This window comes from Epargyreus clarus, unplaced genomic scaffold (assembly GCF_041222505.1).
Source record: "Epargyreus clarus isolate Ecla_fem2 unplaced genomic scaffold, WU_Ecla_fem_2.2 ptg000007l, whole genome shotgun sequence".
In the NCBI taxonomy this organism is placed as follows: Eukaryota; Metazoa; Arthropoda; class Insecta; order Lepidoptera; family Hesperiidae; genus Epargyreus; species Epargyreus clarus.
The window spans coordinates 1947127-1971333 of record NW_027332215.1 but is presented as its reverse complement, the minus strand read 5'-3'; the positions used below and the strand labels follow the sequence as shown (position 1 = coordinate 1971333).

Sequence of the window (24207 nt, the reverse complement as noted above, 5' to 3'; positions counted from 1 at the left end):
GGGTGTGCTGAAAGAAGGGGAAGGGGGAAAGCGGGCTCAGAGAGGGCTAGGGCGGGGGTAATAGTGAGAGGGGCGGGAGTGCGCGAGGTGAGGTTCTCGCGAGATACGGTCGTATCCTCCGTATTAGGATATAGATTTTTGCTAAGTGATATTTTAATATTGATCTGCAAGTTAAAGTGCAATAATATATTTCCTCTCTTAAAAATATTGTCGATCTTAGAAAATGTTGTTACTTTTTGAATTATATTCGTATATTAAGAATTTAGTATATTACTTCAAACAAAGAGACCGGTGCGCAGTAAGACACAACAAAATAATTCACTGCGCAACTGTACCCAGACTAGCCTTTGACCTTTGGTAATACGTAGGTGTGCTGGAAGGATCGATAGGGGTAGAGGGGCGGGAGTGCGCGGGGTGAGGTTCCGCCGGGCGTCGGGACTTGAGCTCAGTTTATTGTTAACTCTCGCGAGATACGGTCGTGTCCTCTGAAAAGGATATTATAATAATTTTTGTTTTATGTGGTGAAATCAGCGTGATGAAGTCGTATCTTCTAAAAGGGATTGTGATTAGCGTTTATTGAGTGTTTGAACTTTATTTTGAGTATATGTCTCCAAACAAAGAAAGGTCGAGATTTATGCGTGGACATTTAAAACAAATTGGCTCACTGCGCATCTTTTCACAAAATGGCGGCCGACTCATCGCAATACGTAGGTATCCTTGAGGATGCGGTGGATTCTAAGGTAGATTATATTATAATTCTTGAAACAAAGAGATTTACAAGTGTGCGCTGGCAGACACAACAAAATAATTCATTGCGCAACTATACAGATGTACCTTTGACCTTTCGCAATACGTAGGTGTGCTGGAAGAAGGGGCAGGGGGAAAGCGGGGCTTAGAGAGGGCTAGGGCGGGGGTATAGTGAGAGGGGTAGAAGTGCGCGGGGTGAGGTTCCGCCGGGCGTCGGTACCTGAGCTCAGTTTATTGTTAACTCTCGCGAGATACGGTCGTATCCTCCGTATTAGGATATAGATTTTTGCTAAGTGATATTTTAATATTGATCTGCAAGTTAAAGTGCAATAATATATTTCCTCTCTTAAAAATATTGTCAATCTTAGAAAATATTGTTACTTTTTGAATTATATTCGTATATTAAGAATTTAGTATATTACTTCAAAAAAAGAGACCGGGGCGCAGTAAGACACAACAAAATAATTCACTGCGCAACTGTACCCAGACTAGCCTTGTACCTTTCGCGATACGTAGGTGTGCTGGAAGGATCGATAGGGGTAGAGGGGCGGGAGTGCGCGGGGTGAGGTTCCGCCGGGCGTCGGGACTTGAGCTCAGTTTATTGTTAACTCTTGCGAGATACGGTCGTGTCCTCTGAAAAGGATATTATAATAATTTTTGTTTTATGTGGTGAAATCAGTGTGATGAAGTCGTATCTTCTAAAAGGGATTGTGATTAGTGTTTATTGAGTATTTGAGCTTTATTTTGAGCATATTGCTCCAAACAAAGAAAGGTCGAGATTGATGCGCAGACATGTAAAACAAATTGACTCACTGCGCATGTATTCAGAAAATGGCTTCCGACCTATCGCAATACGTAGGTGTCCTCGAGGAGGGGGTGGGAGATGGTGGGAGTTTGTGGGTTGGTAGTCAGCCTGGTGATTGGAACCAAAGATCAGTTTAGTTTTAACTTTCGCGTGACACCGTCGTGTGCCCTCAGCAAAATTTGGATTTTACAAAGTGATATTTAAATATTGATTTGCTAGTGGAATTGAATTAGTGTATGCCACATAAAACTTATATTGGTGCTAAGAAACGTTTGCAAACTGTTGAATTTTATTCACAAATAAGAAATTGATTATGTATCTTCATAAAAGAGAGTTCGAGAACGATGCGCAGAAAGATACTACCAAATAGCTCATGGCACATTTGTACACAAAATGGCTGCCGACCTGTTGCAATACTAAGGCGGGCGGGGGAGAGGGGCGGGAGAATCGATTCTGATTTGACGCAATACGTAGGTGTTTTGGAGAAGTGGGTAGGCGACCGCGGGGGGTGAGGTTCCGCCGGGCGTCGGAACTTGAGCTCAGTTTATTATTAACTCTCGCGAGATACGGTCGTGTCCTGCGTATTAGGATATAGATTTGTGCTAAGTGATATTTTAATATTGATCTGCAAGTTAAAGTGCAATAATATATTTCCTCTGTTAAAAATATTGTCAATCTTACAAAATATTGTTACTTTTTGAATTATATTCGTATATTACTTCAAACAAAGAGACCGGTGCGCAGTAAGGCACAGCAAAATAATTCACTGCGCAACTGTACCCAGACTAGCCTTTGACCTTTCGTAATACATAGGTGTGCTGGAAGGAGGGATAGGGGTAGAGGGGCGGGAGTGCGCGGGGTGAGGTTCCGCCGGGCGTCGGGACCTGAGCTCAGTTCATTGTTAACTCTCGCGACATACGGTCGTGTCCTGCGTATTAGGATATAGATTTGTGCTAAGTGATATTTTAATATTGATCTGCAAGTTAAAGTGCAAGAATATATTTCCTCTGTTAAAAATATTGTCAATCTTACAAAATATTGTTACTTTTTGAATTATATTTGTATATTACTTCAAACAAAGAGACCGGTGCGCAGTAAGGCACAACAAAATAATTCACTGCGCAACTGTACCCAGACTAGCCTTTGACCTTTCGTAATACGTAGGTGTGCTGGAAGGAGGGATAGGGGTAGAGGGGCGGGAGTGCGCGGGGTGAGGTTCCGCCGGGCGTCGAGACCTGAGCTCAATTTATTGTTAACTCTCGCGAGATACGGTCGTATCCTCCGTATTAGGATATAGATTTTTGCTAAGTGATATTTTAATATTGATCTGCAAGTTAAAGTGCAATAATATATTTCCTCTCTTAAAAGTATTGTCAATCTTAGAAAATATTGTTACTTTTTGAATTATATTCGTATATTAAAAATTTAGTATATTACTTCAAACAAAGAGACCGGTGCGCAGTAAGACACAACAAAATAATTCACTGCGCAACTGTACCCAGACTAGCCTTTGACCTTTCGCAATACGTAGGCGTGCTGGAAGGATCGATAGGGGTAGAGGGGCGGGAGTGCGCGGGGTGAGGTTCCGCCGGGCGTCGGGACCTGAGCTCAGTTTATTGTTAACTCTCGCGAGATACGGTCGTATCCTCTATGAGGATATGGATTTTTGCTGACTGATATCATGGTCGTTTTATCTAAAAAGTATTGTGACTTGTGTTTAGTGATTTTCTCAAATTTACATGGAGTGTACTGTTCCAAACAAAGAAATCTCGAGAATAATGCGCAGGCAGATACAACAAAATGTCTCAGTGCGCATCTTTTCACAAAATGGCTGCGAATCTTTCGTAATACGTAGGATACGTTAAGGTTTTTGTAGGCAGGGTAGATTGTAGGTAGTTGTTCTAGAACAAAGAAAGTCCTAGAACGGTGCGCGGATCAATACATGATTTATTGCGCAGGCCAAGGCTATTCCCAGGCACACTGCGGACGTGGGGTAGTGGGATGCGCGAGGGGCGATATCCGCATTGCGGAGCGAGGGGGGGACGCGCGCCACCCTAGGTATCCTAGAACTGCGGGGCGCAGGGCTCATTCTGAATTTAACTCTTACAGAAAGCAGACTTGCTCAAATATATTGATACCGAAATGAATTTATAGTGACTTAAATTTTTTGAAAAGTGACTTTACACTATTTTATAAAAATATAAACTGTGATAGTTTTATGTAGTGAAGTGTTTTCTAAAGTGACTTTTTGATACATTTTTTTGAAATACGTGATGCGAAAGGCTGCTCAGGACGAACAAAGAGAATTGGAAGCGCAATCTGAAATGGCTGAAGCCACGAATGCCGCATGCGCGAAACTGGCCTCTGAAGTAGATTCTGAAAATGGAAATGACATTAAACAGGAAGTCGAACAAGATGGAGGCGAGGCAGGCTCACCCACGCGATCTGAGTCACCCACTCAACCTGCTTCTCCTACCGGAGCTGTGTCGCCCTCGGAAGCTGAGTCGCCCACGGAAGCTGTGACATCCACGGAAGCTGAGTCGCCCACGGAAGCTGGGACATCCTCGGAAGATGAGTCGTCCAATCAGTCTGTTCCGCTCATGCAACCCGGAGTTCAACCCGACGTGATTCCAGTCAACGCATCCAATCAGGAACAGCCAACAAAAGGAAGGAGCGGTAAGACTTAATTTTATATATGACTAAATATTTTTTGTATGTAAATCTTTTTTTAGATTCAGCTGCCGTCTGCCGACATAACTTGAGTGTGTTTTAATCTGTCTTATTTTATAAAAGACCAACAGAAAGAAATAGACATTTTTATGTGGGGTTATTTTTTTTTTTACTTAGATGTCTTACATGTTTTTTTTACTTAGATCTCTAAGGTTCTCCGATGCATGTTCTCTGAGATTTTGCTCATAATTTTAACGATAAACTTGTAACTTTTTTTACAATTATTTCATATCTTATTATTTTTGATTTTTTAGTTTAAATTTTTTTTTAGTTAATTTTAATGCAGCAACAATTTAACAAGAACTTTTTTATTTCATATTGTTATTATCCTGGAATTTAATTGTTATGTAATCGAATTTCTCTCTCAGTAATCGAATTTCGTGCGGCCGATAATCCAAAACAATTAAAATGGATTGTGGTCACTTACAAAAACTTAGAAAAACATACACGGTTCATATAAACATCTTCCGGTTATAAATATTTTCTTTAAAATTCATACTTTATAGTACTTGAACCCATTGAATTGAAAATTTAATTCAAACGGGAATTATATTAATTAATATAAATTATGATTGATATAAAAATATGGAAAATAAATTTCAAGATTTAAAATAATTCCCTAATGACAATCTATTTTGGATTCTTCTTTCAATATCTTTAGATGCACTCTGATGATAAAGTTGATCCGGCGAAACGCTCTATAACGCGCAATAGTTTCTTGACGGAAGAAGCTGAAACAGTAATACTTATACTTGAATTATATCCATATACTTGACTTGTTTATAATTAATTTTATTCTTTTTTTTATATGTGTTTATGTCTTGCATTGTGATCTTTACTTCATATTTGTTTGCTGGCGTTAGCGTGTGCATTGTTTTGCGTTTGATTTTACAAATGTGTAAGAAATTTTGCATTTTTATAAAGCTGTAGCCATGCGCATCTGCTGACTGTATTTACATGCTGACTGCTACATTGATTGTTTCTTCCTTGCTCGTATCACGAGTTGATAATATCGCCCTATTGGGCATGTTTCCACGTTACATAAGCTCTGCAAAATAAAATGTTGTTGTCGCCTAAGTGATTTTCATTAGCAACTTTTGCTGGTCTTCGCATACAATTTCAAGCTGCGAGCCCATAATGCTATGCCTATAATATAGCGGCAAAGCGCATTGCATAAGCACAAAATATAAATTAAATCGCTGCCATGCTCTGAGAAAATGGCGAAAGTCCCGAATGCCGTCACAGCAATTGAAGATACTCTTGCGATTGAAAATTTTAGAATTTTGTCAGAATATTTTTCGAATATATTGATAAATTTTCAATCAATACCAGAATTGAGAATCTATGAAATAAAAACTGGTAAAACTCAAATAAAATATACAGGTATTTTATAATGCGAAAGGTTTTCTTCTTTAAATGCGAATTTTACCCAGTCAGCTTTCTTATTTCTTCTTCTCCTCCAATATGTGCTACTGTTTTATTTTCTTCTGTTCTTGTGTTCACCAAGTTCAAAAAAGGAGGTTATACATAGTTCCTTTTTCATATGCATAATATTCATGTGTGTAAAATCTTGAATTAATAATAATAATATTGAAGTGAGTGCGTTTCGATAAGGAAATCATTGTTTATTAAATGGAAATTATTTTTATCTGAAAATAAACAAAATAAATTAATTGACTTAACACAAAAAATATATTGAAAAATTAAAATTTTGAAAATGGGTAAGAATCTGCAATTTCACATGTACACTTATTTTAAAGCTGCAAATTAAAAATAAATAAGTCTATATTTCCTACTCTAACTTTTCTAATATACATTTGTCTCAATACTAAGCAATCATTTAAATAAATTAAAATCCGTCATCATGTATATCGAAAAAGGTCATTTAAGCTGCAATTTTTATTTTAGTTTCTTGTACTTTGATTTTTTTTTAATTATTTATAATGTAATATTTTTTTATTTTCCGATTATTAATTTAACTTTAACTTTCGACTGACTTCGATTGAAGTACACATCCAAGCATGTTGAAATTTTAAGAACTAAAATGTATTATGGTAATAGTTTAATGAAAAAAATCGAAGCTGAGACATAAATTTTCAAGAAGTACGAAACCATTACCTACTATACTAACTAACTGACTGACTGATACACTCCGGTTTAAAGATGGCAGCCTGAATAGACAACACATATCATAAACGAGTTGTTTTTTATATTGCTCATTTTTACACAATTTTTACTGTGAAAAAATTTATGATATGGAAATATTATAAAAATTAATCAATATTTAAAAAAATATGATAAATTAATATATATTTAATAAAAGCATGTACTGACATGAATCATATTTATTTTGAATTCAACGTATTTATACAATAAAACATGTATGTACCTTGATGTTGTATTATTAAATGATCAAAAGGGGATACGGCAGTGTACTTGTAACTTTTCCGTAGCACGTTACGCTGCTACGACGCTACGAAACTCTACGCGTGGCTGCGACAAGTAACCAACGCTTACGCGGTTTGGAATGGGAAAAAATGCGTTCGTTTTTTTTATTCCGGCCGATCGTAATTTGACACAATCGTGAATTGAATTTTAAAATACAATTTGTATTTTTAAGGCAACTTTGTACCCTTTATAAATACTTAACTTGGATCCTTTAAGATATACAAAATAATTCAAATCGATTTTAAGTTTTATTCCATATATATCTTATTACGACCATAATTGCCTCTATTAAAATAAAAAAAAAAATGTTGTCCCTAAATTAAGTCACTTCTCAAATCATAGAAGTATCAAGCGAGCATGTAGTCCATTTGTCTTTGCTTACACTTTATTCTAAGGGAGATACAGGTGTATATGGCGTATACATGTTTGAGATTCTATTGTAGTGCAAGTGAAACAAGCGCATACGCAGTTATGCACTTAGTACAATCATAGACATTACAAAACCTTAATTAAGCCTATTAAAATAAAATATTTTAAGCGCCTGATATCATACAATTTAATAATACATGTTTGAGATTCAATTATAGTGCAAATGAAACATGCGCATACGCAGTTATGCACTTAGTACAATGATTGACATTACAAAACTTTTACTTACTTAAGCATATTAAAATAAAATAATTTAAGCGCCTAATATCATACAATTTAATGATTATTCTCATACATTATTTAATAATATCCGAAAACAATTACATATTTCCATTTGAATAACTCAATAATGTAAAATAAATTAATGAGTTACATATTTTTTCAAATGTAACTTCAGTATACAAGCAATTATAATAAGTTACATTTTTTTTTCATTACATTAAAGAGGATACAATACAATAAAAAAAATACCGAATTCTGCCAATTCTTTGACCTTACCTAATACTAATAGCCAAGTAGACATAGATTAAAATGGATGTAATTTTCAAATATTAACAATACCGTCCCTTTTAACCAGGATCTAACCGAAGACGCGGAACAGAATGGTTCTTCGAGCCCTTCATTAAGAAGTGACTGGCGACACGCGGGGCCCGGGAGCAGCGAGACGACACCAGAAAGGTAAGCCTCACCATCCATCCACTACTTTTGAGACTTTTTTATAAAACAAGAGTAGCAGACGAGGTTGCAATCCACCTGATGGTAAGTGACTACTGCCGCCCATGGACATCTGTAATCAACCCCAGATAGCATACGACATTCCTTCCGGAGGTCAGCCACAAATGCGCCCACTATTCCTGAGGACTAAGTTGGAACACCTTGGAAATGTATTTCTCCCTCACCACACCATTCGAAACAGAACACAGCAGCGAAAATAGGTGTGGCAGTGGCGCCGCCGGAGTTGAACTGCAAAGGCTTCTACCCCCTTCAACCATGCATGCTTCACCATGCATTTACTACCTTTGAGACATCGAGAAGGTTGGCTTTAATATCCACGGACAAAGGTATTCTTGTCAATAACTTTGGACTCTTCATGCAGCACCTCACATAGAAATATTGCAATGATGTGTTCTAGTTTGATGGATATAATAAGGCAGAGATACGTAACAAGAAGAATTGCATCTAATCCAACTTCTGATAAAACTCAATTAAGACGGAAAAATCAATTTAAGGTGAAGGTCTACAACTTCAAATGATAAGAATAATACTTAATTTTATCTACTGTACAGCATATATTATAATATTTTATAAACATACGCAGCACCCATTTTTTACACACGGACAAAAAATATAAAAAAGATTTTTAATAGTCGGCATCGTAATTTTTAATAATTTAAATAGTAAATTTAAAAGCGAAAAACATTTTAAAACGAAACCAGACAATTTGTTGTTATATTTTATTCATAACAGATGCCTATTAAATATATCCGTGTTACATACGATTAGAACACAGGGAGTTCCGTGAGATAAGCCCCTGCGACCTTCAAACTTTGTGGCTTAAAGGCTTAGTTGGTCTGTATATAGACGATAATTATCACGCAACATAAGCCTGTTATATGAGAAGTTTTAACGTGTAGCATTATGAATTTGTGAATGTCTTTACAATAATAATAATTTGAATTTAATAAATATCGAGTAAATCAAAAATGTAAAAAAATACAAGTCGATTCGCTTATTATAATATAATTTTCAAAGAACATCTTGAGAAAATAAACTTTAAAAACCGCAGGAAACTAACACAATTAGTCACGAAAACTGAAAAAAATAAACCTTTTGGATGGATAATGAAATAATAAGTCATTAACATTAAAAATATTTCCTTTTAAAAATCTTTATGAAACTCTGTATGTGAACTCACTTTGTAGATAAGTACTTAAGTAAGAAAATTCTCGGTTGAACATACAAGGGATTTATATTTAAGCTTCTTATGCAAAAGAGTTTATGAGAAAGACAAGTGAGCAATTGTAGGATTTACCAGCATTAAGTTAACTTCACGTGTTACAAATAATAATGGAATATAAATCTTATTTGCACATAAAGAATATGAACTACAATTTAATATTGTGATTTATATGTACACTTCTCTCATATATTATAATTCTGACGCATAATGCCTACATACCTACTGATCTGATGCTTAAGGAATCCAGAGTTCGATGTCCAAACATAAGCAAATTTGAATATAAGTACTAAGTCATAAATGTATGATATTTGACATATGCAAATACAATACAAAATATTTGTCATTAATTTATCATCACAAGAATAAAAAAACAAGTAGATACCTATATACAATCCAAACTAAAGATCGTAATTTTCAATTTAATAATTTAAAAAAATCGTTAAAAATAATAATTTATTAGCCTATATTTTCAAAGAAAATAAAATTATATCGCAACCAATAGTTAAATTTTATTGTATAAAAGTTTAAATATATTTCCCAAACGGCAGAGGCAGTAGGTGCGGTAATATCGTGGACGCGGTGTTCTATTCACATCAAACACTAAATAGTAGGGCTTCATCCGTGTCTCACGTCGGGTTTGCGTGACTTGCGCTAATAGTGTCGTCCCTTCCAGGGCCCTGAGATGCCGGCGCGGCTGCTCAATTCGAGGAACGCGGCAGGGTCGGGCGAGGTCAGTGTGGCGGACAGCCCCCTGGCGACTTTCGAGTCACTCACACAAGCCGCCATCATAGCAGTCATGGGTATCGCCATCGTCGTCTCCAATCTTCTCATCATCGCTGCATTCCTGAACTTCAAAGGTTTGTACCTGCTATTTTTATCCGAAATCTTATTTTACAAAATCTGTGCTCTAGGATTTTTTTTTCTAATTCCCCAAGTTGCGTGTGGGTACGTCCTCCTTTTATCATAGTTTAGAAACTATACATCAAATATTAAGTCAAGATTTAGTAGTTATTTTTTGTAATCCACCTAGACTATTCTAGACAGAATATGATTAAAAACAATCAAGAAAATAAATTAAATTAGAATAGTAATTGTACATAAAGTAGATTTTATTATTTTTTCACTCAATATTCTTTAAACCAGTTCAATTGTTAAATGTACAATAATTACATTTTGTGAACTACAGACAGTTAGTCACACACGAATAATAATGCCTAGATTTAGGTTTGTAATCGTATTAATAGTAATTATATTAGTACTTTTCTTTGATAGTTAATTTTGGAAATAAGTCAAATACTTTTCATCCATTAGCAAACAATGATTAGCAACCAGTTACATAATAAAATGTCTCAATTCCGCGATAGTTTTAGTCTAAAATCATATAATGATTAGCAAGATGTAGATGAACTGTAACTGTAGTGTAGGTGTCGCTAGTAAACAAAATTCACATGAGGACTAAATTGGAATGTATCGTGTGTTTGCTTTTCATACCTCTCAGTTACCTATCCAAGCACTGTTGTTATACGGCCGAAATAGGTGTGACGGTGGTTACGTAGCAGTCGGCGTAGCATGAGTAAATTTCACATATTTATATATATGTTTGTGTTTATTTACAGAGAAATACAATTGTTTAAAGTGTAATCATTTCATTATTATTCAAAAAACTTTACTTATTATGGAACGGAATTAACTGACTGAATTAGGCATCTATTTAAATCCTTTTTCTTTCTGCTGAACTTTTTTTCTAATTCAAACCAAAATTAACTTAACATTATGATTTTGATAGGTTATTTAAGTTTTTTTAATACAAAACGTTTATTAAAATAGGTTGTACAATACAATGGAGTTGTCAATCGCTATAATTATATCACTTTCGATCCCGAAGCCATCAGAAATCTAAGAATTTGTAAGGTTTCCGTGACGTCAATAACCAAAGAAATAAAAACAGTTTACTATTAGTTAATGATCACAGCAACTTACTAATCACTCTGACTTTTCAAAGTAATGTGATAAAAATTAATGGTCACTATCTGTAACGGTGAAGGAAAACATAACATGAGGAAATCTACACCTAACTCACTGAGAGTTCTTTAAAACAAATTCGTGAAATTGACCAATATGAGGACTATAACATTAATCCTCATTCTGAGAGAAAACCCGTGCCCAGCAAAGAATAATAAAAGATTGATGATTAGATAAAACGATATGAGCAAAAATTATATGAACATATATAAAAATATTCATAATAAAGGAAACAATATTCAAAGTAAATGAAACAATATTCATAACAAATAAAATTATATCAAATTAAATGAAAAACTATTAGTTATAGATAAATCGTGTTTGTAGGCGGTATGCTACATCATTTCCCGAATTTCAGGGCTGTCGAACGAAGTGATCAACTACTATCTACTATCGCTGGCCGTGGCTGATTTACTATGCGGGATCTTCGTTGTACCACTATCAGTGTACCCGGCTATAACTGGCAAATGGATGTTCGGAGACCTCATGTGTCGCCTCGCTGGCTACGTCGAGGTGACCCTGTGGTCGGTCTCGGTTTACACCTTCATGTGGATCTCCGTAGACCGATACTTAGCCGTCCGGAAACCGCTTAGATATGAGACGGTTAGTCTGACGGTAGATATCTTTTTTCTATATCTTCTCTATGTGCCTCCACCGACTGTGTTTGCAACTGGCTGGCTCCTCTGATTTGACTGAGTGATTCAAATGTTTTTATTCGGTCCTTAATTGGTTTAAAACTCTTTGTTCAAAGGTTTGATTTTTTCACTAGAAAAGTTTCATTTATACTGAGACATACGATTTCGGTATTCTAAAAATCTAATTAGTCACCATGATTAAGAATTTTGTAAAACGAGACGTCTTAATACATCATCGATATTTATCCAAACATAAGATAAAATGGATTTATATACATCAGTAAATAAATCAGTTAAAAAATAAAGTGAAAAATAAAACTAAAAAACACGCCAAAACCGAAGAAGGAAATCGTTAATAACGACGATCCTGATGAGGACAATGAGACAAAATTGTTTTGACCGGTCAAAGTGGGTGCAAATCGAGTTCAAAGATACCGTTATATACCCAGATAAAAACACACATACAGGTCTAAGTAATAAAAATGTGATAAAAAACAAAAAATATAGGATGTGCCAAAACATTTTAAAGAGTTCCGAATACTTAAGAAAAAACATTACTAAGGAACATCATTATGCCACATTAACGAAATTTGTCACATATACCGATTCGGTTGGATCAATTTCTTATCGATTTTTTCAAATTATAACTGCAAACAACTAACATAAAAGCTGAAACCAAATATTACCTGCCATTAAGCAAAATAAAAACAACCTGATTTAGTTTTGAAATGATCCATTAAGATTTTTTATTTATAAATCTTAAATTAAAATCAATCCAATAAATGACACTAATCAAACTAGTTGAAAATTTTCATTTCCTTTGACATAAGACTGTCAACATATGTTTACAAATTCGAGTTTTGAATCACTCTGTTCCTGTAAACGGTAAATATTTTTTTCTGTGTGCTTGTTAGTGTTTGCCGAATGTTCACTGCCAGACTCCCATTCCATATAATACTCTACATACATACGTCCCACTGCCGGGAACGGGTCTCTAGAACCAAAGAGACATGAACCATATAGTATTTCAGTTTTAATGCTAGTTTAGACTTTGATCATTACATGGATTATTTGTTCAAGATTCTAGAATATTTATTGTATATATTTTAATTATATGCTATTTTGCTTTATTTTATTTTAGGATTCAAATACAAAATTAAAAAGTATCGTCATTTAGTGATTTAGTTTTTGTGAAGCAAATTTATAAAAAATTTGGAAACTTATTAATTCTAACTCCTACTAATCTTGAAAATGCAACTTATGTTGCCTAAATTACTTTTTAGAATATAATAATAAATCAAAATTTAGTTATCACAAGGAAGGCTTTATGAACCGTTCTTGATGATTGTACTGATAACAGTGATCCAATTGGCAGTGTACATTATATGTGAACAATTCGCACGAAACCCTCTTCTTTTATTTTTGTCCAGTAGTCGCCATTTTTCTACTATAAATCATTGAGAGCCAGCAAATATAATGGTAAAGTTAGAAACACATTTACATAAAACACCATAATATCCTCATGAGGATTAAACTAGGAATTTATTCAAAATTGCATGGAACTTAAATGAAGTTTACATTTTCATAACATTTGTCAGTTCTTACTTTCAATTTAATAATAGAGAGTAAAGGCCAAATTCTACGAAACTAGGAGTATACCATTGTCACACCTATTTTGGCAAAGACTAACATATTGCTGTCCTGTTCTTGTATTCGGATCTAGCTCTTGCGAATTTATCTTACATGAAGTATTCCATAAGTTTAAGGTAAACATTTTATTAACAGATTTATATTGTGTTATGTCGAAACACTGTAATTTTTTCTCAAAATTGCCTACATTTTAGCTCTTTCTTTATAAAATCAAAAGACCTGACCTGCAGTCCGATACTTTATTAGTCATGATAGACATCCGTTTATTTTACTGAAAAAATATGTTTGTATGAGTGACAGAAATCACTCATAGATATATAAAAAAATAACAAGATATAACATACTCTGACGTCAGTAGAATTAGGCCTTTGAGTCAATGGTTTCTTTCAATGTTCATATTATTTTGTCAATAAATACATATAAGTTCTTTTATTATTGTTAATTATTATTTTAGTTACATTATCGACCCATTGAATGTGTTTCTAACATACATTTGCTTCACTTGCATTTGCTTTGTGTGTGTTCTTCTTAATGTGTTTAATCGAGAAAAATACTCAGTTATCTCCCATCCAAATTTGAATCAAAAGACTATTACTTATACTCATACTAAAAATCTAAAATTCGACCACCGCATACTGTATTCCCATTGTCAATTACACATAATCCTAAAATTAGTCCACATCTCGAGGTGGGCGAATGTTGATGTTAAGTGGTCATCATAGAAACACTATCCACAAGTAACGACATGGTTACAGATGCGTTGCGACATTTCCGTATGAGTTTAGTTATAGATGATATTAGTAACATCTGCCGTATTTAGCAAACTTAGGTATAACATCTATTTCTACCCGATACAGCAGTGCTTGAGATAGTTACGCTATAAAAAGTGTGATTAACAAGCAAAAAATAACTCGTGAAGTCTTAGCCTATTAGGTACATTGGCTTGTAAAAGAGTTCCTAAAAGGGAAGGTGGAAACCTTATACATGAAAACTATATACATCATTCTGCTCTGAACAGCGAGATGGGGAAATACAATATAAATAAATTCCCGTTTACTATTAAATACTTATATTGCCGATATTATTTGTCTAGTAGATACTTCTATTGGATTCTAATACAAGTGAAAATAAAAGAGGATATCCGATACTCTTTCTACAATTATAATGTATTAGAGCATTCTAATATTGTCCTCATTAGTCAATTGGTCAACTTACATAAAAATTAGACAGGGTGAAGGTTATGTCAATGTTTATAATTCAACACGATACATGACATTGAAACACTGACCATGAATTGAAAGATCTGCTTTCAGATTTTTTAATTTTTTTATCTGGCACAATCTGGAGTTTTAGAGTATATTGCTCGATTTTAATCTTTTGAATTTAATAAAAGTGGATTAATAAATTATTTTTAATGCTGGGATATCAAGGCATGGTTTAATAAAGGTTTTTGGGATAAAATATTATACAATATAGCTAGATTTTTATATATTTTTATAAGGTCTGCTTATTTAACTGGTTAATATAAGCTTACTCGAGTTACTAAACATTTTTCGTTTGATCAAACTATGATACGAATATTTTTGATATTTTATTACCATTTTAACTATTTTTAATTAATTTATCAATATCTCAAATACAACGTTCTATTAACTGGAACTATATTTGATTTACATTTGTTTAGTACGTGCCATTTTAAAGTGAGAAATTAAATAAGATGCAGCTAGCTTAACAGACATGTAATACATTCGAGCATAATGCCATTCTGTGACCATTCAAGATCTACGTTTAGTTGGCATGCTTCGCCTTAAGCTAATAGAACGGATTTGCATGATTGTTCAAAGATGTACGTTTAAATAATGCTGCCACATCTAGATGAACAACAAAAAATAAATTATTTAGGAACCCAGATTGGTCTTAACGATAGAGGACATAATGATACGTTAATCAATGTAACTTATGTACGTATTTTAACAAAATTCCAAAATCTATAGGTAGTATCGGCAGTTACTCGTATGTAGACTAAATATGGCAGTAATATTACCCTTATTTATAAGAAAAAATAGATTTCATTTAGACACAATCAACAATCCCACAATAATTTCACAGGTTCAAACTCGTACGCGAAGCCAATGCTGGATGGTTTTCACATGGATCTCCGCTGCCATGCTCTGCTGCCCACCACTTCTTGGATATAAGAAAGAGGCCAACTTTGACACAGAAACTTTTATCTGTATGCTCGACTGGGGCACCACTTATGCCTACACTGCTACTTTGGGTATACTTGTTCTTGGCCCTAGTGTCATCTCCATCGTGTACAACTACTTCTATATATTTTCAATGAAAAGAAAGCTGAATAGTGGTGCCCCGATACACGATAAAGAATATGCGACTGCGCTGGCAGAGAATCTTGCCAATCCTAGTCATTGGATGAGTTTTATCCTCGTGTCTGCGTTTTGGCTAAGTTGGGCCCCGTACGCCGGTGTCAGAATTTACGAATACTTCAATGATCAGGAGCTCAAGATCCCGATGCTTCACTTCGGCATGGTGTGGCTGGGCATACTCAACTCCTTCTGGAAGATCATCATCCTGATCCTGCTCAGCCCCAACTTCCGCCTGGCGCTGCGGATTCTGTGCCTCACCGCGTGCTGCCGCACCAAGGGACGTCTTCAGGCGGAGCTGATAGGTATGGACAATGATGATTGATTTTTTGCTATCGAGCATATATGCTCGAACTTTAGTGATGGCATGTGTTTAGAATGTGACTTTAAGAAATTTTTAAGCGGAGCCTGCATCATCAACGTTCGAGGAGTTCACTTCGTCTTCAGATATTTGTCTTTACGTTCGAATAGAATGCTCAATTTTTTCTTTATGTTAGTTAAGAGTAATATTAAAATTAATAATTGTAACGGTTTCTCAATGAAAATAGGAGATATTGTACCAAGTGCCGAGTCAAATTGTTTAAAAAGTTCCAATCTCAGCAACGGTTAACGAATATGATGAAATACAAACAGCGACACGGTATATTATATTCCTGGAAAGCTGGAATATAAAATTCCTAAACTGTCGATCAGAGGAGGCTATAATCTCAGTAAAGATTAAAAAACGGGATAAAAGAGAAGTCGATGATGGAAAAATCAATAAAATCACTATTACTGTTATTCCTTTAGAAATAACTAATTTAGGTTAGCTTAGGACGTCTATTTTGGATGTGTAACTATATTTTCCGACGTATTTATTCGTTTCTTGTTGAAAACTTATCGTAAATTCAATACAACGGAATGCTTTTTTACCTCTACATAGCCTAGATTAATGAAGCAAAAGGTAAATAGGTATTTTTTTGTAGCCTGTAGTAGTTTTATATTTAAATTTTTAATGAACGGATTTTTGTCTTTTGAAAAAGCGTCGAGTTTAGAATCTAAATTTCATTGACGTCGGTTAGGTTACTTACATTTATATTGTCCATTTTTGATTATTTCGTCTATATCATGAGAACGTTCAATTTATCGACAATAATTAATATAATTTATATCTGCAATAATATGTCCATATCATTTATTCTTCTTTAACATAATGATAAGATTATTTTCTTCTATACATAATCGTTTTCGATTGCAGGCGTGAATAATAATTTGTCTTTCGATGTCATAACAAGCCTATGACGATATAGCGTCTTACATTAATAATAATAATATGTAACTGCTGACTACGTTTGCTATTTTTCGTAAATTCTTATAGGAATTTACAATAACGTGTTGAAATAACTAACAACATGTACTTAATCAATTAACGTATAACCTAATTAAACTAATGCTAATTCGGAATATTGACGTAATGCACCATGTACATAAACTATTTTTCTATTCGTTTCGATAACTGTAACATTTTCGCTATTGTAAAAATGCTGACCGATTAAGCAATGTAATCCGCCTTACGTATTAGGAAACAAGTTAAAGCACTTCGGATGTGCCGCATTCGAATCCACATCTATTGTATTAAAATATAAAGTAGATTTATAAAGCTAGAATTGATAAATGAATGCGTAAAGCACAATTACGTATAAGCGTTAGTGCTCGGTGCAATAGCGTTTTGCACTTAACTTTGTTTTTAAAATATCTACTCGTAGCTTAGTGACCTCGTTGATAGTCTTTTCCATTCACTAGTTTGAAAGTTTAAGTAAAACCACAGATGTAGGAGATAATTCGAAAATGGAATAAATGATTACTTAATACAAATAAACATTTTACTTGAAACACCTACAGCGTTGGAGTTAAATAAGATTATCTTACCTTATCTCACTTAGAACAATTCCACATTTTAAAAAATCGGCAATCTTCAATACATATTGAATATTGACTAGATTTTCTACAAAAATCTAAACGATCACAGAAAAAACTATCAACGATGTAGTGCAGACGTTGTTAGTTAAGGTTATAATAGGAATGGTATAAGGTTGTATATATATAATAGCATGCGAAATGGGAAAACCGTCAATTAAGACGACTTCTGTTGCCACTGCGCGTTGGCTACTCGTCCCAACGCGAGGCCCAGTGGCAAAATAGTGATAATAGGGTTAAGGATAGCATCGTAAGATCTCATAGGAGCGCTTGCGTTACTCTATAAAGTTACAATGAATGAATATATACTTAACTAGCTGACCCGGCAAACGTTGTGTTGCCCTATAAATAAAAAAATGTTAAGGGTGAACAACCCTTATCACTTAGGGATATGAAAAATAGATAGTAGCCGATTCTCCGACCTACTGAATATGCATATAAAATTTGGTGAAAATCGGTAAAGCCGTTTCGGAGGAGTACGGTAACTAACATTGTGACACGAGAATTTCAAATATAAGACATACTATAAGTAAAGATTACTCACTCCTAACAAGAAAATGTACCCAGTTTTGAGAATTGAAATAGTTGCGTAAAAAAGTTTTGCCACGACTCCGTGCTAAAATGTCCTTAAAATATTTGAAATAATTATTTATTTATACGTAATTATTACGTAAATTACGCAGTATTAGTTATTTATTCGAAAATTTTCTCTAAAAATGTTTTTATTTGTCAAGAATTCAAAAAAAGAACTTACTAAAATAAGCTGTTTGTGGCTTCATTCAATTTCAAGGCGGCGAACTATCTTTACTAATCTATAAGATTATAATTTTGCGTTCTAAAACGTATTACTTAAATGCGCTCGTAATACGTATTTGTTGTATATAATTAGCGTAATCGTGAATTTAAATAATCTTAAAACTTGCAAGGACCTGAAGTGGCAGCGATCACGTGGTTCGAACAGATTGGTAGTACTAGGAGTAAGTTGTATATACGTTATAAGTTTTCAAATGTTGCGAAATTTGTGATATTCGATTTAGTGTATTGACAAAATGTTTCGAGGGTAATTCTCGTCGGTAAATTTTCGATCGTAATTCTCGTCGGTAAATTTTCGATCGGACATAATTTATAGTTTAATAGACACATATAGCATAGATGACACGATAATGTTTGCGGATAGTTGATAGATTCAATGTACAATGCAAGAAACAGCGATCTTGCATTGTAACATTAGAAATAAAACCATATGGACTTATGGTCAGTCGTAAAATTAAGATTTTCGTGCATTCAAACAAACGTTGTTCTTCCATTTAGAAAGCATTCCTGGTATAAATAAATTATAGCATTTTTGCTAGTTATAATTCGACTTGTAGCTACTGATATAGCAGGAATAATAAAACAATATGCTCACGATATGCTATTAACGTAGGTCACCAGAAATATAAACGATCTCGCATAGATAGGTTTAGATCCGAAATATAACTAAAAAGATGTAAAGTTATAATTGTAACGAAATTACTATATTCGTGCTATATTCATATATATCTTTAGTATTTGCTGGATACGGTCGTTTTTATTGATAGAATTCGTGTATTAATATATTTCGAGGAGTATCGACTTTCTCGTATTGTTCTTTACGGTCAATGTAATAACAAAAACAGAAAAAAATAAAAAAAAAATGTGTGTAGGTGTTAAAAATAAGCACATTTTCGTGTTTTTTTCGATATATCATTTAGATTTGCGTAAAATATAGCGGGAATATCGGCGTTTCCGCATATTTCATGCAAGTAATGATACAATATGCGACCATGCGCATGTATGGTTATAATCGGATAAATAAGTCGAAATGTTCGTGTCACGTTTAATCTAGACTAGCCTTATTCGTATTATTCGTGTCAATTTTAGTTTTGTCTAATGAATTCGGAATTATCACTTTCTGTGATTCAAATTGTGGTAGAAAATAGTTTGTATCGTAAATTTTCGTATAATCAGTGTTACGTTTCGTTAACCTTATGAAAATTTCTAACACATTTTAAAATACAATTAAAAAAAAGAGCTACACGAATCGTTGAGTTTGGGTCTTCGTACCTTTCTCGTATTTTGTGTATTCGTGATGTTAATGTAATCCTTTATTCATTTCTCGCGCGTCGCTCGATTGGTATTGATAATCGAATGCGTATTCAGATATAGTTTCTGGATCATCGAGGTCCTCGCATTATACTTGTCTGCTAAGATTTGTAAAGTAACCATACAATCACATGGTTATCGTCACAGTTTTAAGGCGAGACATTATGCTTAAATACTGCTGTACATCGGCGTCTTTTCTATTGCTTGTCTTTAAATGTTAGTTCAGTCTTAGTACTCGTACTTTTTACATCTGATTTTCAATAAAGGACCTTCTGCGTCCTATTTTGAAATTATCAATAAATATTGATTGAAATTGGAAATGGCCACCATTCAGATTTACGGTGATAACGATAAAGATAACGAGGTAACCTTGTTACGGTCGATATTAAATTTTGTTTTCTTTTAATTTTTTGGGTTTCCTAAACAGCGAATTCGTGTTTAAATGTTGCAGGAACATCAGTGTCCTCGCATTATTGTTACTTGTTTAGATACGAAAAGTAACCACACGGATGTAGGGTTGCAGACGTAGTATTTACTAAATATTTGTGTCATTTATCATTCATTAATGACGCTTTATGTACATCGATATGTCTCTGTCTGTGAATTAGAAAAGCCAATTTGTGATTAAATATTTGCATAACTCCGTGCTAAAATGTCCCTAAAATATTTAAAATAATTATTTATTTATTACGTAAATTACGCAGTATTAGTTATTTATTCGTAAATTTTCCCTAAAAATGTTTTTATTTGTCAAGAATTCAAAAAAAGAACTTACTAAAAAAACCCGTTTGTGGCTTCATTCAATTTCAAGGCGGCGAAGTATCTTTACTAATCTATGGGTTAAGGTAGATAGATAAGATATTCGTGCTACTCGTATCTTCCATGTTACGGTTCTGTTAGCGTTGAATGTGGCGAGTTTAGAAGCGAATTCGTCATGAAATATTTCCAGGATCATCGAAATCCTCGCATTATTCTCATAAGTTACGATTTGAAAAGTAATCATATGAGTGCATGGTTGTTGTTATAGGAATAGGCGAGACATTCGTGTTATCGGCAGTGTTACTCTTCGTCTTGTATGCGTCGTTTGGTCGATTAGAAATGTAAATTCCAGTAACAGTTATGTATATTGTTAATATGTGATCCGCACAATATTCTTTCATTAAGATACCGAAAGTAACCATACATGGTTATTATCATATTCGAAATATTCGTGGTATATTCGAAGTTTCATTTAGTATTTAGTATACTTTAGCTATGGGCGCTATATAGTCGATAGCTATACCAATATAACGATATATCCATGTAGTATCGGGTGACCCAATCTATTTGTCGTATGTTGTTCTTTGGATATTGATAGAGGAATTCGTTTTAGGATAAGTTGTAACGCTATATACATTTAAATAATTATATGATCAAGTGATATATATAATAATATTTGATGATTTCCATCGAGAGTCTTGTCGACAAACGTTAGTTTTATGGCAAATAGAGATCATGTTCGTGCTTTATGATATTATAATATACTCATGGTTCGCTATAGCTTGTGTAAGATCGTATAGCCTCGATAAGAGCACTGCCGTGTATGTAAACAATTGAGGTTTTTAAATACGATATGAAATTTAATCTTAACGTTAAGAATTGGAATATATGTAATTATTATACTGTTTGTAGGATTGTTTACTGTTTGTAAGATACACCTTCGTCCTGTATGACGTATTAAACTTTTCTATCGTAGCTATTTAGTGACGGCGAAACTTAACCGTTCATATGCAAAACGTATTTCATTAGATATAAATTTCATAATAGTTTAAGAATTATACCTTACATCGTCTAAGGTGAAGCAAGCGAGAAAATAAACCTTCAATAACATTAGCTTAGATTAAGAGATGAATATCTGTGCCACTGGCCATACAGATCATCTATAGTTTTATACTGCTACTTAATACTATACTATAATATGTAAATATGTAGTTTCTTAGGTTTTAGCGTATATATAGATGACATGATTGTATATTTTACAATCTCCTTCAACACTTTGTTCATTGAATAATTATTCATATGCAATTCGTCTGTAATTATATTCCGATCTTTAACGAAAACGCTAACTTCTGGTTTTAGGAATAACAATAGAAATATAGGATAAATGTATAATAATCAAGGCGCTATACATGTACAATACGTAAGCGAAATCTCTGTGCTCCAAAGCACATTAATTAGAAAATAAATGTCTGTAACAATTACTTAAAATTAACTTTATTACTAACAATGCAATTAAAAACTTACTTGCTTCAGGATATTGTCATAATATATAGGAATTTTGTGAGACATACTCATTCCACTGTTCCATTAATAACAACGAATAGTTCAGATGTCATATCATATACCTAAAGTGATAAGGTTATATTCTGAAGTCAGACGTATTTTTTAAGTATTCCTACTTTAAAATATCTTCCGTTTGCTAAATAGTCTGATTAGATATGGAATTTTAAAAAGGGTTCACAGTATCTCTATTTATAGCTGAGCGTAAAAGGCTGCGACAAATCAACTGCAGTTGTTTACGAAAAGTCGTTTGTTTATAATGATGTTCAGAAACATTGCAATAAGTACACGAATACGTTCTTAAGAGCTAGTTTGCAATAATCATTTATTTCCTTAAAAATCTAACTTTTTTTAGCATTGTAAAATAACAAAGTTAGACAACACACATATGTGTGGGTGTCGTATATTACCTCACTAAGCTTTTTTAAGCGACTTCCCAAAGGAAGAGAGGTTATCTATTCGACAAGTATATATATTTTTTATAAAATAGTAGTAGTAGACGCCTGCCGACTGAATATAACCTAATCTATTCGACTCGTATGTACGATTTCAATGTGTTTATATACAGAACAAAAATATAAAAACAAAACAGTAATCAAATCCTTATTATGGATCCTCTAAAGCACACTTATTAAATAAAGCACTTGTAATATTAACTTAAACTAAACTTCATGCCGTAAGTTACCGTAATAGGCTTTCAATGGGTATAAAGAAGTAGTTACATATTTGTAGATAGGACAGAAACACGTTCTGTACTGTATTATAGTTAACGATAAATACATATTATATGCTAGGATATGTACCTAATTCTACACATATTACTCAGATAAAATGTATGTATAATCTAGGTTAAAAAATCCTGTTACAATCGTAATGATTTAATAGGCTTGATTGGTAAATTGTGATAAATAACGTAGAGCTCTTATAGAATGGGACGCGTTCTATTAAGACGAATAAGTTTGGCCATCCGAATGTATATATTTAATCCTAGTATGAGGATAAACGGATGCGCGTTTATAATAATCCTAGATTTTAATAATAGCTGTAATCTAGTTACTATAACAAAAATATTTATATTAAAAATGTTCTAGCGCACACTACTTAAAGATTCTTACTCATTCATTATAGTTGTGCGAAAAATAGATGCCACTTAAATAAAAAATAATTGCAGTAATTTTGCAAAAAATCGTACAGCAGACATGCTCTACCCGACATTTATATTTGTGACAAGCGACTATACATTTTCGCGCCAATTTTTCTTAGAATTTGTGAAAGAACGTATCTTGTTAATTAACAAAAAATCTAAAACCTATAATAAGTTTATAAGATGCCCGCGAAACAACTTTTCGGTATTTTCATATAAATGTCTCGTATAAATCGGAAATTTTACAACTACGTGCTGATGTATGATCAGATAGACGAATTGTAAAAAGTCCATTACATTCAATTATCACGTACCTACTAAAACAACCGAACATAATATAGTAGGAAAAAGTCTTATTTGATTAGCAGTCTTCCATAATAATAATTTAGAACCCTAGCAGACTAGATACTTGGCGGTTTTGGCGATTCCATCGATTCGCGTTTTTCACGTTCAATTGCTACATCGAGCGTCCAAAAGTGCAACCGACACAAACATGTGTGTAGAGCGCTTGAAGATGCAACTAGCTTCCGAAAGCAGCTAAATCATTGATCGCTGATGCTAAAATGACATCTCCATGGGGCTCGTATTCTTTATTAGGCGTATTATTAAGCTACTTTTTTACGTGTTAATGGGAACAATTTGTGACACGTCTTGTTGCTTGTAAATAGAATTAGATTTAAACAATTACTTTGCATTGTTAGGCTTATATCCTTTATCTGGATTAATAGTCTTATAGACGCAATAAAAAATAACCACACCATAACATAAAAAACTGAGTTTACTAAAAATAATTTTGATTTTAAAACAGTACTTAACTATTCAAATATTATTACTTAGATATATTGGTAAATATTTTT

The 24207-nt window shown here is 33.6% G+C and overlaps 1 protein-coding gene across 4 annotated transcripts in view; it reads left to right on the top strand.

The window, feature by feature from the left end:
• Window positions 1-18439, top strand: part of DopEcR (G-protein coupled receptor DopEcR) — a 73298-nt gene extending 54859 nt beyond the window's left edge. For 2 of the 4 annotated variants that reach the window (XM_073074145.1, XM_073074144.1), the window contains 4 exons: window positions 7737-7837; window positions 9793-9976; window positions 11500-11756; window positions 15536-18439. In XM_073074145.1, coding sequence (XP_072930246.1) covers window positions 9802-9976; window positions 11500-11756; window positions 15536-16132 — 1029 coding nt within the window. In that variant the 5' untranslated portion in view covers window positions 7737-7837; window positions 9793-9801 and the 3' untranslated portion in view covers window positions 16133-18439. Of the gene's footprint in view, window positions 1-3715; window positions 4229-7736; window positions 7838-9792; window positions 9977-11499; window positions 11757-15535 lie in introns of those variants that run through there. The other 2 variants (XM_073074146.1, XM_073074143.1) reach the window with 2 other exon arrangements.
• Window positions 18440-24207: the final 5768 nt, after the last annotated feature.